General features: G+C 38.9%; 1 protein-coding gene across 3 annotated transcripts; it reads left to right on the top strand.

The window, feature by feature from the left end:
* The first annotated feature begins 1,267 nt into the window (after nt 1-1,267).
* Nucleotides 1,268-7,040, top strand: LOC131548436 (solute carrier family 2, facilitated glucose transporter member 11-like). Of its 3 annotated transcripts, none has more exons than XM_058789697.1 (5): nt 1,268-1,334; nt 1,405-1,503; nt 1,943-2,090; nt 4,907-5,036; nt 5,265-7,040. In XM_058789697.1, the coding sequence occupies exons 1-4, from the start codon at nt 1,311-1,313 to the stop codon at nt 4,975-4,977; spliced, it is 342 nt and encodes a 113-aa protein (XP_058645680.1). In that variant the 5' UTR covers nt 1,268-1,310; the 3' UTR covers nt 4,978-5,036; nt 5,265-7,040. The 3 variants fall into 3 exon arrangements, 2 of the variants coding, with proteins under 2 accessions (XP_058645680.1, XP_058645681.1); XM_058789698.1 differs by having other exon boundaries at nt 1,943-2,103; XR_009273153.1 differs by lacking the exon at nt 1,943-2,090.
* Nucleotides 7,041-14,140: the final 7,100 nt, after the last annotated feature.

Below are 14,140 nucleotides of genomic sequence, written 5' to 3'. Positions count from 1 at the left end.
TTATGTACAAAAACTTTTATTTTGGATGTGATTAATCATGACTAGGCCTACTTGTTTGACAGCACTACTTTGAAAGTATTTTAAAATGTATTTGTAAATAATGATTAAGGTGAGTATCAAGTATGTATGAGTATGTATTCAAGGTGTAAGAATAATATGTTATTGCGTTTTTTGATGGTTGCGCCATATGACAAATGTGGAGTGATTTAAAAGTTTTTGGATTAAATAAAATAAATAAATAAAAATACTAGTTTTTGAAAACCACATAAAAATCATCATGAATACAAATATTGCATTTCTAAGCACTTGCCATGTGTTTTAATCAATGTATTTATTTGAAGAGTTTTCATTTAATTTTTATCTTATTTGTCAGTTGTTCTACAGTAGGCTTTTTACATGATGCTATAGGACACGTTGAAGGAATTGTTTATTATTTTCCAAATCGCATGTCCTTTCAAACCTGTATGCTATTTTATTTTATTTTTTAATTAAATTTTTTTTTTTTTTGTGGAGCTGAAAAGGAGAAATTTTGAAAAAATCTTTGTGCAGCTCATTTCTGTAACACCAGTTCATAGTGACTCAAGTACTATATTGCAAATCTTCTAAAGTAAAATATTTTCATTTTGTGTTCAATGATGACAAAATTTTATTTTTGAGGTGAACTGTGGCCCTTTAAGGCAACTTTTAAGCTTGTGTTAAGCTATGTGTCACACAGGTTGTTCTGAATGGAGGTTGGCACCATTTTTTAACTAATGTAATGAAGCCGTGAACAGCCCAAACATGGATTTCAGGGTTAAAAAACATGTGAACTGCATGCATCGAAAGCCCAGAAAAGTGAAGAAATCGTGTTTACTGAGACCCACATCTGGAAGCCATGGCCTCAATATTTAGGGCATCTGGAGATAGTGAAATAGCACATTATTGGATTGGTGATTCGCTCTGTTTATACGTGGCATGAATCACAAATGCACAAGCACACTGGATTATTAGCTTTTGGTTGAATCTACAGAACACAGGAAATTAACAAGAAATGTAAGAATCGAATACAAATGTGGAGACAATAGGATATGTGATGCCTGGTGAATTATTATTGTTATTATATGTTATCATGTGACTCCAATGACAAGTACTATCTGAGAGATGTGTGAAGATGAATCTGACTCGTCAACTTTAACCTGCTTTTCTCACCCAAAACTCAACCGAGCATGAAAAGTTACACATCAACAGTAAGTCAGACATTTCTGTTCTTGCTTTGTCATCTTCACTTGTTATAAAGACTTCATGTAGAGGATGCTGCATTTGCACATACAATGACGGGGGCTTTAAGAGAACTGGTAGGCCAGCTCTTACATTACATCATAGTTTGATTGTCCAGTTTTCGCAAAACATGTTCCTTTTTTGCAGGCGAGATGCCCTGTGCTTGTTGCAGCCATTTTCATAGCTGGAATAGGAGGAACCTTTCAATACGGCTTCCATATCTCTGTCCTTAACTCGCCATCACTTGTAAGTACCCACGTTCGGTTATAAAGTGTCTTAGGCTGATTTACTGTCTCTCCTGAGCTGCAAATAGGGGGGATGGAGGTAATCAGTATTAATCAAATGCATTTCAGCTGCTGTCTTAAGATGTGGCGTCCCCAAAGGATCAAAGAATCAATACATAACTACATGGTGCCGCGTGAGTGGCAGCCTGTTACTGCAGCTCAGTAGCTTTGACCTCTTTTATAACACTGTGTAGTATGGCTGTATGCTTTTTTTTTGTTATTGTATTGTGCTTGGTCTTGTGGAGTATGCAGTAACAAGTGAATTTCCCCAGTGTGGGATTAATAAAGTCTATCAAATCAAATATCAGAGCTTATGAGTTGGTGCTAACCTGTGAAACGCTGTGGTTCAGTAAAATAAAATAAATTACATAACCAACTGAGACTTGTGCTTACATTTCAAGTTTATTAAAGAGCTGGTGAACAGCACCTGCCAGCAGCGTTATGGTCACTCTCTTGAGTCCTGGGAGCTGTCTCTCATCTGGTCCTTCATTGTGTCCATATATTGCATGGGAGGGCTGGCTGGAACCCTGTATGCTGGACATCTGGCAGGTGTGTGTGGAAGGTACTGGAAGTGCATCCATATAGCAGACGTCCATGTCAGGTCATAGGCTTATGCTGAAGAATGTTGCAGGGATAGTTTGCCCAAAAATTTAAGATATTATCAAAAATTAAGATTTTTTTTTTTTTTGGATATTATCTATGCTGTTTTGAATTCCATTGACTTGAGGTCATATGGTTAAAAACAAATGAAATATAGAGGAAAGAAAGTCATACATGTTTGAAATTACATAATGATGAAAGAATTCATTTTTGGGTGAACTGTCCCTTTAATGCCATTCGATATACAGCACCATTCAAAGTTTTGGTGTCAGTACAAATTTTTTAAATACTTTTCAAAGAAGTCACTTATTCTCACCAAGGCTGCATATGTTTTATACAGTAAAACCAATATTCTGAAATGTTACAATTTTAAAATGTTTTCTACAGGTGCATCTCAATAAATTAGAATATCGTGGAAAAGTTCATTTATTACAGTAATTCAACTCAAATTGTGAAACTCGTATTAAATAAATTCAATGCACACAGACTGAAGTAGTTTAAGTCTTTGGTTCTTTTAATTGTGATGATTTTGGCTCACATTTAACAAAAACCCTCCAATTCACTATCTCAACAAATTAGAATACTTCATAAGACCAATAAAAAAAACATTTTTTGTGAATTGTTGGCCTTCTGGAAAGTATGTTCATTTACTGTATATGTACTCAATACTTGGCTCCTTTTGCTTTAATTACTGCCTCAATGCGGCGTGGCATGGAGGTGATCAGTTTGTGCCACTGCTGAGGTGGTTCTGGAAGCCCAGGTTTCTTTGACAGTGGTCTCCAGGTCATCTGCATTGTTGGGTCTGGTGTCTCTCATCTTCCTCTTGACAATACCCCATAGATTCTCTATGGGGTTCAGGTCTGGTGAGTTTGCTGGCCAATCAAGCACACCAACACCATGGTCATTGAACCAGCTTTTGGTACCTTTGGCAGTGTGGGCAGGTGCCAAGTCCTGCTGTAAAATGAAATCAGCATCTCCATATAGCTTGTCAACAGAAGGAAGCATGAAGTGCTCTAAAAGTTCCTGGTAGATGGCTGCGTTGACTGTGGACTTCAGAAAACACAGTGGACCAACACCAGCAGATGACATGTCAGCCCAAATCATCACTGACTGTGGAAACTTCACACTGGACTTCAAGCAACATGGATTCTGTGCCTCTCCACTCTTCCTCCAGACTCTGAGACCTTGATTTCCAAATGAAATGCAGAATTTACTTTCATCTGAAAAGAGGACTTTGGACCACTGAGCAACAGTCCAGTTCTTTTTCTCCACAGCCCAGTTAAGACGCTTCTGACGTTGTCTCTGGTTCAGAAGTGGCTTGGTAGCCCTTTTCTTGAAGACGTCTGAGCGTGGTGACTCTTGATGCACTGACTCCAATAACTTGAATTTTTATATTAAGTAGAGCATGACCTCATAAATTGTGAATACATTTTTAATGTGTGATGAGAACTTTTTCAATATTTTAAAAAAATGTGTGGTGATGGAAATGACAGGGTGTTGTGGAAATGACTATGAATTAACGTGAATGTAGAGAAACAGCAGAGATATTTATTAGAAAAAGTCTTAAACTCATCAACAAAGCATAACCAATGTTACTCACCTATCGAGAAGAAACAAATCAACCTTAACATCTGATCGCAGGCCTTCCCGCTCCTTGAGTTCTCAAATACTATAGAACTTATTATAATCAGTGATGCTGTCTACAATAGATGCCGCGACACGACAAATCCCCGACAAAGTTGCTGCCGCGTTCTATTTATGACATATTGACACAAATTTCAAATGATTTTCAACGGTCGATTTGTCGCGTCCAGTGTAGACAGACTTCGGCGCGGCATGTCCGGTGTAGACACGGTGTAAGCCTTCTTTTGTTCCGCAGACGTTTTCCTCTTTTGTTTTTTATCCGCCATCTCTATCTTTCTGTCGTTGCTCAGCTTGGCTAATGTCCGTCATGTGCACTGAGCGCTCTCTCCTCACATCATGAGTAGACATGCCCCTTACTGCTGATTGGCTACAAGTTTGTTTTGGTACTGGGCCCGACTCAGTTTTCTAAAGCATTTTTGAAAAAAGACATACCCCACCTTTAATCTCATTCTAAACCCATATGATTATCGATCAACACACAAAGAGAGGCTGTTGTTTTCATATAATTACAGAAACTACAGCTTCAAAAAAGACAAAAAGCATAATGAATTAAAAGTAGTACTCTCGCACTATATTCCATGTCTTTTGAAGTCAAACTATGGTTTTGTGTGAGGAATAGACTAGAATTTAAATTGTTATTCACTGAAAATCTTTGCCACAGGTTTCAAGTCTCAGGTTGCGCTTATTATATAATGAAAGTGAATGGGGACTGGAGCTGTCAAGCTTCAAAAATGCCAAAATGCATCATAAAAGTACAGTAAAAGTAGTTTATATGAATCACATGTTTTATTCCACATCTTCTGAGGTCATATGATAGTTTTATGTGAGAAACAGAATGATAATTAGGTCATTTTTCAAATCTTCTCCACAGCTTTCACATCTCATGTGCTTATTAGTCAAACTATGGTTTTGTGTGAGGAATAGACTAGAATTTAAATTGTTATTCACTGAAAATCTTTGCCACAGGTTTCAAGTCTCAGGTTGCGCTTATTATATAATTAAAGTGAATGGGAACTAGAGTTGTTGAGCTTCAGAAGTGACAAAAAAATGCATCGTAGTAGAGTTAAAGTAGTTTATATTAATCATGTGATTTTTTCTCCTGTGAATTCTCTCTTCCGCAGCTGGGGTGACAGCACCACTTCCTGGTGAGATTTTCACACAGTCCTGTATAGACCTCCAGCGTTCATGGTAGCCTGCTTCCTTAACTGGACGGGACTCTTCCTGGTGGGCATGATGTTTTCTCTCATAGTGGTGAGCCTTTATCATTTTATGGCTTTATGCCCTGTTTTTTGCTGAAAAATGAAAGGTACAGAAACATTTTATACATAGAGATTCTGGAATCTGAAAACTTGTGCTTTTGCATACATCCACACCGCTAGGGGCAGTATAAGTCTAAGATGACAAAGTGATAGAATGCTCCATTGAAACATGTCTTATTCACAGTTACTTAATCCTTTCTAATGTATTTTTCCATTGCAGGAGCATTTGGATTATTTCTGCTTCCTCATATTTTTTGTGTTCTGCTTCTTCTCTGATGTTTTCGTGTGGTTCCACGTGCCTGAGACAAAAAATAAAACTGTTCTTGAGATCACAGAGGACTTTAAGATAATGCACCAGAAACGAAGTCAAATGCTCTAAACTGAGCTCAATACACATAACCAACATCCAGAGCGCAATATCTACCAAGCTTTAGCACAAATGCAGAAACAGTACTGTAGTCAAATCAGAAGCTGACCAATAAAAAAGTCATTTTACACCCAGTATTTGTTCTCCGCTTTGATGGTTGCTGACTGTGTGGTATGTTTGGCTATTCTGTTGGTGACATCAAGTGTGTTAAGCTGTAAGCCAATTTCAATTAGAAGCGAACTGAATGTTGAATCAACATATTTATACTTTGTCACGCCAAGGGACACCGATTCAGGTTTGGCCTGATACAACGGCTGTGGTGCAATGACTTTATTGACACTGTTTCTTGGATGGCTCTGTAGAGTGATTAGTAAGGCCTGAGTAGCTATTGAATCCTCAGAGGTGTGTTGACTTCTTACCACACCATAAAGTTATCAAATTAATTATTGGACTCCACCAAATGATTAAGTAATGTGGCATCTCTCATAAATCATATTTATGAGGCTTACCAAAATTGCTCAGAAAATTGCCTTAAAGGTGCCATAGAATGCATTGATACAATATTTTAAATTGTTCTCTGATATCTACATAGAAGGTATGTGGCTTAGGTAAGGGCAAAAATTCTCCAGAAACGGTTTTACATGTCCATTTAAAACCCTAGGATTTCTCCCTAGAATGAAACGGTCTCTTATTGGCTCATTTGGAAGGGTATATTTTCACAGTGCGGCTCAATGTTGAGCTCTGCTCTGATTGGCTGTTTCACAGTGCAGCTCATTTCAGTAGCTTACAGGAAGGAAACACAGGGAAGATATATATTTCAATACTTTCTCGCGCAGTTATATCGTTGGGTAATTATACTGTAAATAAAATGCGGGCATCAGGGAGCCGCTATTAATATGCGGGGCACTGAAACTACTTTCAAATACACGATCACTTTTTAGTTTCACTTTCACTTTGGAGATTCGCAATCGTATGAACTCTGTTTATACTATGGAGCAGCAGTACTTACCACACATTTTACAAGATCAGATGCTTGTCAGTGGTGCTCAGGATCTGTAAATCATTCGCCATCGTCCTCAGTCATCCTGGCATCCTCCTTACTCTGTTTATGTGGTAAGTGAAATCTTATGTAATGTAACAGGCTACCGATAGCAAGGAGCTAACCATGTCCCTTTAGTGGCTCACGTTATTTTATTAGAACGCGTTATTTGCTTTCTGTGCTTTTCTGAATACACACAAACCCATTCCTGCACTTCACATCCTCTGCACAGCCTGCAATATAACATTTATTTCCATGATCTGCCATTTCCGCTGTTGTCCTCGCTTGTTTCTTCACAATACCTGCAGAACTTCTGATGGTTCGGCTGGCGGCTGGCCTAGAACATGGGCGGGTTTATGCAAATGTTGGGGGCGTAACTGTTAGTGATCCCGACTGTTGCATCACAGTCGGTTTTATGTTCTGATCGCCTATTTTTCAGTGGTCTTTTTTATTCACGAGATTTACATAAGAAGGAGGAAACAATGGTGTTTGAGGCTCACTGTATGTCATTTCCATGTACAGAGCTCTTATTTTTCAACTATGCCAAGGTAAATACAGTTTTCCATTCTATGGCACCTTTAATGTTACCAAGTGGCTGTTTTTCTTTTATTCAAATACAATAAATGTTTTAAAATGTTGTTCCTGTGGTCTTTAGATCATCTATTCTCAAAATACATATCACATTATTCACTCAAAAAATAACACCCATTAAAAATGGAAGGCATCTTCTGATGAATACGAAAAGATATTTTGAATTTTTTTTATGATCAACCAGTTGTGTTAACCATTGACTGCCATTGCATGGACAAACACAAACACACACACACACACACACACAAAGCACAAAGCACAATTTAAATTGGTTTTGTTAATTGAAATCTAAAATAAACAAACAAAATGCAAATATAAGATGAAAACCTAAAAACTTAAATGAAAATTTAGAAATGTTGCCTTGGCAACTAAATAAAATCAAATGAATTCAAGTACTAAAATGACTAAAACTGATGTAAAAAATAAGTTAAATGAAAATATAACAAAATAATTTGAGCTCATAAAATTAAATCTTAAACTAAAATTAAAATGAAAAGCAGATTCAAAATATTTATAAATATTAATATACTGTATAATACTAAAATATCACTGCTTAAAGTTTCATTTTGGGGTGATCTATCCATTTAGTTTGTCAGAAGAGGAACCTGCCACTGAACTGTTGTAGTGTCATATTTAAAAATTAAATAAATAAAAATAACAACGTTTATATATACACAGTCCTGCTGGAAAGTTTGTGAACCCTTTAGAATTCTCTATATTTCTGCATAAATATGACCCAAAACATAATCAGATTTTAATGAGTTCAGAAGTCCTGATGATCCAATGATCCAATATTGCATATCTGTGAGTGGCAAAAGTATGTGAATCTCTTGGATTAGCAGTTCATTTAAAGGTGAAATTAGAGTCCATCTGTGCAGAGGTGTTTTCAGTCAGTGCAATGACTACCAAATGTGAGTATGTGACCTGTTTTTACTCATTTTTATTGCAACCTGCAACATACTGCGCAAGTAAACAAAATTTACAGTATAACTTTTTTGTAATAATAGTGTAGGGAATAATATGTGAAGTTTGTTTGGGGAAAAAAGGGGTAATAACCTGCAATATTACAAATGATTTCTACTGTAAATATTTTGAAAGGGGTACTATTATTATTAGGGGTATTCTAATATTACGTGGTATATAGGCTATACAACAATCTTATATTTGCAAGCGATTTAGCAAAAACATACACTGTGTAGGCCTACTTTTTAAACACGCTGGATTATTGTTTCAATCCAAATGATTGGTTAAGACTGTTGGGTTAGGAAGCTGACTTGATTTGACCCAATTTGGGTTGATATCAGTAATAAGTAACCCAACGGTGCTGGTTTAGGAACAGTGTTGCCAAGTCCGCGGAATTCCTGGGGAATTCCTGGGGAAATTTTTACCCCCCTCGAAACGCAATATTGAGTAGCAATTGGGCGGGTTTTGTTGTGAAAACTTCTCAGTTACGTATGTAACCCTAGTTCCCTGAATAGGGAACGAGATGCTGCGATGACGTCATCGCTTTGGGAACACCCTCGGTGTGACGAATGTCTGAAGCCCTTATACCATCACTCCAATTTATTGGCCAAATAGCGCTTAGCACCACCCCCACGCGTATGCTATGCTATATCAGCAGATTTCCAATAACGGCCCGCATTGCAGCATCTCGTTCCCTATTCAGGGAACCAGGGTTACATACGTAACCGAGGTGTTTCCTTTCATAGGTTCACTTTAATGCTGCGATGACATCATCGCTTTGGGAACGCTATACCATAATGCCTGACATACCTTAGATAGCTGGAGACCAAGGAAAGCGTCTGCTCAAGCAGATAAGACCCGGGAGCCAGGAGCCATCCTCACGTCTAGACTGTAGAACGTGATGAAGGTACTAGGAGAGGACCATCCTGCCGCAGCGTAAACATCTTCCATCGACGACCATTTCAGAAAGGCCTGAGAAGAAGCCACTGCTCTAGTAGAGTGAGCACGTAATCCTAGAGGCGAAGTCAAGCCACGTGCCTCGTAGGCCAAAGAGATAGCCTCAACTATACAATGCGACATTTGCTGCTTAGTGACAGCGGAGCCTCTGCTCTTACCACCAAAACACACGTACAGCTGGTCAGATCCACGCCACTGAGCTGTGCGGTCTACATAGATCCTTAGTGCCCTCACTGGGCAGAGACCCATATATACCAGATACATTTGTAACTGATTAATTATGGTCTAAATAAAGAAAATGCCTCTATGTGTGTGTTATGTATCTTGTAATCGTGGGGGTAGTCCACTGGTCGGCCAGGCCTGGTACCGAGGGTCATTTAGTTCTCTTGGAATGTGTTTGAAGTCCGATGGAGAGAAAAGATAGTCAAACTGTTTAGGATCTTTTTGACAGTGGGGAGACAACCCTTGGCAATTTAGCACCCATATAACGGTAGAATGTGGGGCCAGGCTGTGAATTATATGCAAATGTCAAAAGGCTAAAAGGGTCTCTTAAGACCTAAAGTCCCAACGACCATCAAGGATCATAAGCAGATGTTATAAGGGCCACATCACCTCTGTAGCTGCACTGGTCTGATGAAATGATAGCCACGCTTCATACAGATGTCTTTTGCTGTTTATTTGCGTCTCTGTCTCTCTCTTTTCAGCAGACACCGTGAAAACTACAAGAAATAAAGCATATAATGTTCAAAATATGCATTTCTCACAGTCCTTTTCTCAGTCTCTCATTCAAGTGTCAGCTGATATGCAAGTGAACGTGCGACAAATCTGAATCCAATGACATCACTATTTACACTTAACATCGTTTACGTAAACTGATATAAAACATTATACACAAAATGCAACACACTTAAAGATGAATTACCATGTGCACCCTCTTACACCATGCAGATAAAGGAACTCTTTTTTCAGGCTGTATACCACTTTCTGCATCCACATTAGATTGACCCATAATGCAATGGTCCTGCGCTCAACATGTGACCTGTTACGCTTCAATAGTAACTTTTTCTTAAAGAACCTCTTACTTTAAACATTTCAAGGGAGCATTTTTTCTACTTATTGCACAGTGACTATCACATTCATACATTTTAGTCAAGTATTTTTAAACAGTAAATGAACTCAAATATTAATGCACAACTCTGTGAAAACATGTCTCGACAGTTACACTCTCACCAAATTACTATAATTTATGATGAACTTTATGTAAATGTTTGAATAAATTTAGTAATTTCTTAAACCAAATATTAAAACCATATATTTGACTCTTGGTTCAAAACTATCAGATGAACTTGTGACACTTAAAAGTCTCAAGATTAGACAATACATCAGATTTAATTGTTCTCTATGAGTACCACTAATTTATGAATAGGACGTTCAAGAATTGATGGATTAGTCAGTCGTTGACCCTTTTTCCCTAACTTTCTATTTCCTATTTGAATTTTGGCCTTTCGCACCAGTCCGTCTTCATCTGCACAAACATCAAGCACTCGTCCAAGTCTCCATTCATTGCAGGGAAGCTCTTCCTCCTTGACAATGACAATATCTCCAACCTTTACGTTTTATCTTGGAGAGTGCCACCGTTGTCTGAGGGTGATGTTTGCCAGATATTCCTTCCTCCATCTACTCCAAAATTGCTGTGTCAGATATTGTACTCTGCACCACCTTTTCCTTGCATACAGGTCCTCTGGCACAAATTTCCCAGGTGGAGGCAGAGGGACAGAGGATTTCATGGTGAGTAAATGGTTTGGGGTCTAGCCCCTTGGGATCACTGATGGTATCTGTGGAGAGTGGGCGGCTAATTATGATTGACATGGCTTCATAGAAGAAAGTTCTCAAGGAAGCATCATCCAGTCTTCCTGCGCTCTGAGAAAGGACCCAGCTTAGAACACTTCTAATTGTTCTGATCTGCCTTTCCCAAACCCCTCCCATGTGACTGGCATCAGGTACGTTCAAAATGAAGTCACATTGTTTCTGGGATAGGTAAGCAGTTAATCTCTCCTTGTCCAATTCTTCCAAAGCCTTTGTCAGCTCGTTTTTCGCCCCAACAAAATTTGTCCCTTGATCCGATCTGATTTCTCTTACAGCTCCACGGATAGCTATAAAACATCGCAAGGCATTTATGAAGGCATCAGTGGTGAGATCTTCCAGCATCTCTATGTGGATTGCTCTTGAGGAGAAACAGTTGAATATGAGACCATATCTCTTATGCTCTTTCCGCCCTTGCTTATGCTCTTATGCTCTTTCCACTCTGCTGGGGTGCCTGCATTATAAAAAGTTAAACAGTTAAGGCATACATTACATTTATATTGTTATTTAATTAATGTAGGCTAATAATTGATTAATTATAATTGTTTAAGTTAATATAATAATTGATACAACTTATCCATTTTCTTAAATTATATACATTTTTTTGTTTTGTGAAAACCTTTAAGTCATGCATTTTACAATCATTTTACAGTTTAATATGTTACCATAGTCATTGCCCTACTATGTTTATATGATATTTTATTTGTGCAGGTCTTATAAAAATGTCTTAAGTCTTACATTTGATAACTCCTTTCAAAGGATTCAAAATCAAACTACAACCAAATTTTAACTGCCATGTAATACTGCATCATCAGGTACTTTTCTTCATATGTTTTGGGAATGTCCTATCGTCATTAATCCATGGACACATGTGAACCTGGTTTTATCCTCCTTACTAAAAATTGATTGCTTCGCTAACCCAGGTTTACGTCTTCTTAATGATTCTGGTCTATGTATAAGCTTAATACAAAAGAGAATGTTGTTTGCTGGTTTTACAGCTGTGAAGACGATAACACAGAACTGGTTTACACCGCACATGAGTGGAAAAACATATTGGATCCATAGCCTCCTGAAAATAGTGACTTGTGAATGTACAACAGCGTGAATTAACGGGGCCAAGCCCTCTACTATTGATGCTTGGCTGTGTTTTTCCTTTAACATACTTGATTATATAAAGGAATGACTTGTTTTGTTTTTTCTTTTTTCCCTCTCTCTCTCTCTCTTCCTTTTGACTGAACTCTTTAAAGTATTGATTATATGCCTGTTGTTTTGTTTTTTGTTGTTTTGAATGGATGTTGTGATGTTGTGTGTAAAAAAAACAATAAAAATGTGATGGGGTTCAAGGGTGGAAGGAAGAAGACAGGGTCGGCGTGACTGGGACTCGCACTTTTATTTTACCGTGCTCTTTGCACAAACTAAAAGGAGAGGCACTCACTGTGCTTCCAAACATTCAGCAAATAACTCAGAATACAAATCAGCGTATCGTTCCTGCTCCGGCAACAGTCTCCTCGTGCAGCTCGAGTTCCCAGTCTGTCTCTCTCCAGCATCCCGTTCTCTGGTGGCTTTTATCCGATCCCTCCATGCCAATTACTGAAATGAGACACAGGTGTTATCATTTGCACTTGACCTACTTACGCAGCACTCGTCTCCTTTCTCTCTCTCCCGCTGCAGACCTCGCTGAACCACACCCCCAATTCTCCATAGAGAGCCACCCCAAAGTGTGGAGTTTTGTTCTCAGGTCCAGTACATACTGAATTTCGTTCTTATTGTTTGAAGGTCCGTCCTCCCAAGTTTCCCTTAGGATGTCCAACACCCTAGGAGACTTGGGGAACCTCGCGCACGGCAAACAAAAGGGGTTCCAGCCACTTGTCCCAGTTTTTGGCATCTTCATGGATGAACTTTTGAATCATGGTTTTCAATGTGCGATTAAACCGTTCGACCAGACCGTCCGTTTGTGGGTGGTAGACGCTGGTGCGAATCGGTTTAATGCCCACCCGGGAGATTAGATGAAACCTAAGTGTGCATCCGCCACACTTTTCGCGGAAATGCTGCGGAGCGCCACTGCCTCTGGGTATCGCGTTGCATAATCTACCAAGACTAATGCAAAGCTATGCACACGTGCAGATCATTCTAATGGTCCGATGAAGTCCATGCCAATTCGTTCGAAGGGGACCTGCATAAGAGGGAGCAGGCACAATGGTACTGTAAGGCGTGGGGTTTTAGCTGCCCGTGGGTTGATGTGAATAAAGACAATGGACTTGGAAATATCGACGGCTAGTGACTTTTATTGAGCAAAGCCATAGAACTGGGGAGGAGAGCAACTAGTCTCCGTGCCCGCCTCACTCTACTCATCAAAATAAAAGTCCTTGGCAAAAACATCCAGAAAAAGAATACAATGGATATTAAACAAACAACTTCACATTAGTTACCCTTTGGGAAAAGAAACGTCCAAGTTTTCAATATACAGAAAGTAACAATGTCCTTAAACCAGACAAAACAATGTGCAGATCATTGGTGCAATACAACCAAATTTTTCAATCCACACAATACGGGTTTATGCGTACTGCAGCAAAGGTTCTAAAACAAAGAACTGATAACAAGTGTTTTTTTGTTTGTTTTTTTTTGTTTTTTTTTTATTTCACAACATAATCTTTAAAACTTGCAGGCAATTTGACAGGCCTGCGACCTAACGGTCTACGGTCAAGGTCCACTTTTGAGGATACAGTGTCCATGTCATCAGGCTGTGTGACAGTAAACTGTCCAGTGTTTTGAGTTAAGTTCAGGGGGGACTGTCTCAATAGCAAAGACCTAGCTGGACTCTGACTGGGGACCTCACCAGTAAAGACAACAGAAGGCAAGTTCTCCTGGACAGCAAGTGTAGAGGAATTAGAAGTACTAGTGGGTACTTCCCTTTCAACAGGCTGTGCAATGGGAGATGATTCACCCGAAACGGTTTGTCCAAGCTGATAGGTGGAAGACAGGTAAGGTTTAAGACGGTTATGATGTACCACTTGCGGTGACTTTTCAGGAAAACCTTTTGGCTGAATAGCATACAGTACAGAATAACCATCAGTAGGCTGAACATTTTGTGTCACAATGTAGGGTCCTTTCCAACGTGGGGCCAGTTTACACCAGGAATGAGCAGGATCATTCAACCAAACCAAGTCTCCCACATTGTATGAGGTATATTTGGCCTTTTTGTCATACTGAGCTTTTTGCTGCTCATGAGCATGTTCCTGATTCTCCTGACGGAACTTGAAAGCATACTGTAATTTCCTGTAGACAGATGTAGCATACTCTGCTGGGGTGCCTGCAG

The sequence above is a fragment of the Onychostoma macrolepis genome, chromosome 10 (genome assembly GCF_012432095.1).
Source record: "Onychostoma macrolepis isolate SWU-2019 chromosome 10, ASM1243209v1, whole genome shotgun sequence".
NCBI lineage: Eukaryota > Metazoa > Chordata > Actinopteri > Cypriniformes > Cyprinidae > Onychostoma > Onychostoma macrolepis.
This window is presented reverse-complemented; position numbering and strand designations above follow the sequence as displayed.

Coding starts and splice junctions, on each gene's coding strand:
- LOC131548436 (XM_058789697.1), top strand. CDS start 1,311: ATGACGGGGGCTTTAAGAGAACTG. Junction 1,504..1,942: donor TCCTTAACTCGCCATCACTT/GTAAGTACCCAC, acceptor TTACATTTCAAG/TTTATTAAAGAGCTGGTGAA. Junction 2,091..4,906: donor GTATGCTGGACATCTGGCAG/GTGTGTGTGGAA, acceptor TCTCTTCCGCAG/CTGGGGTGACAGCACCACTT.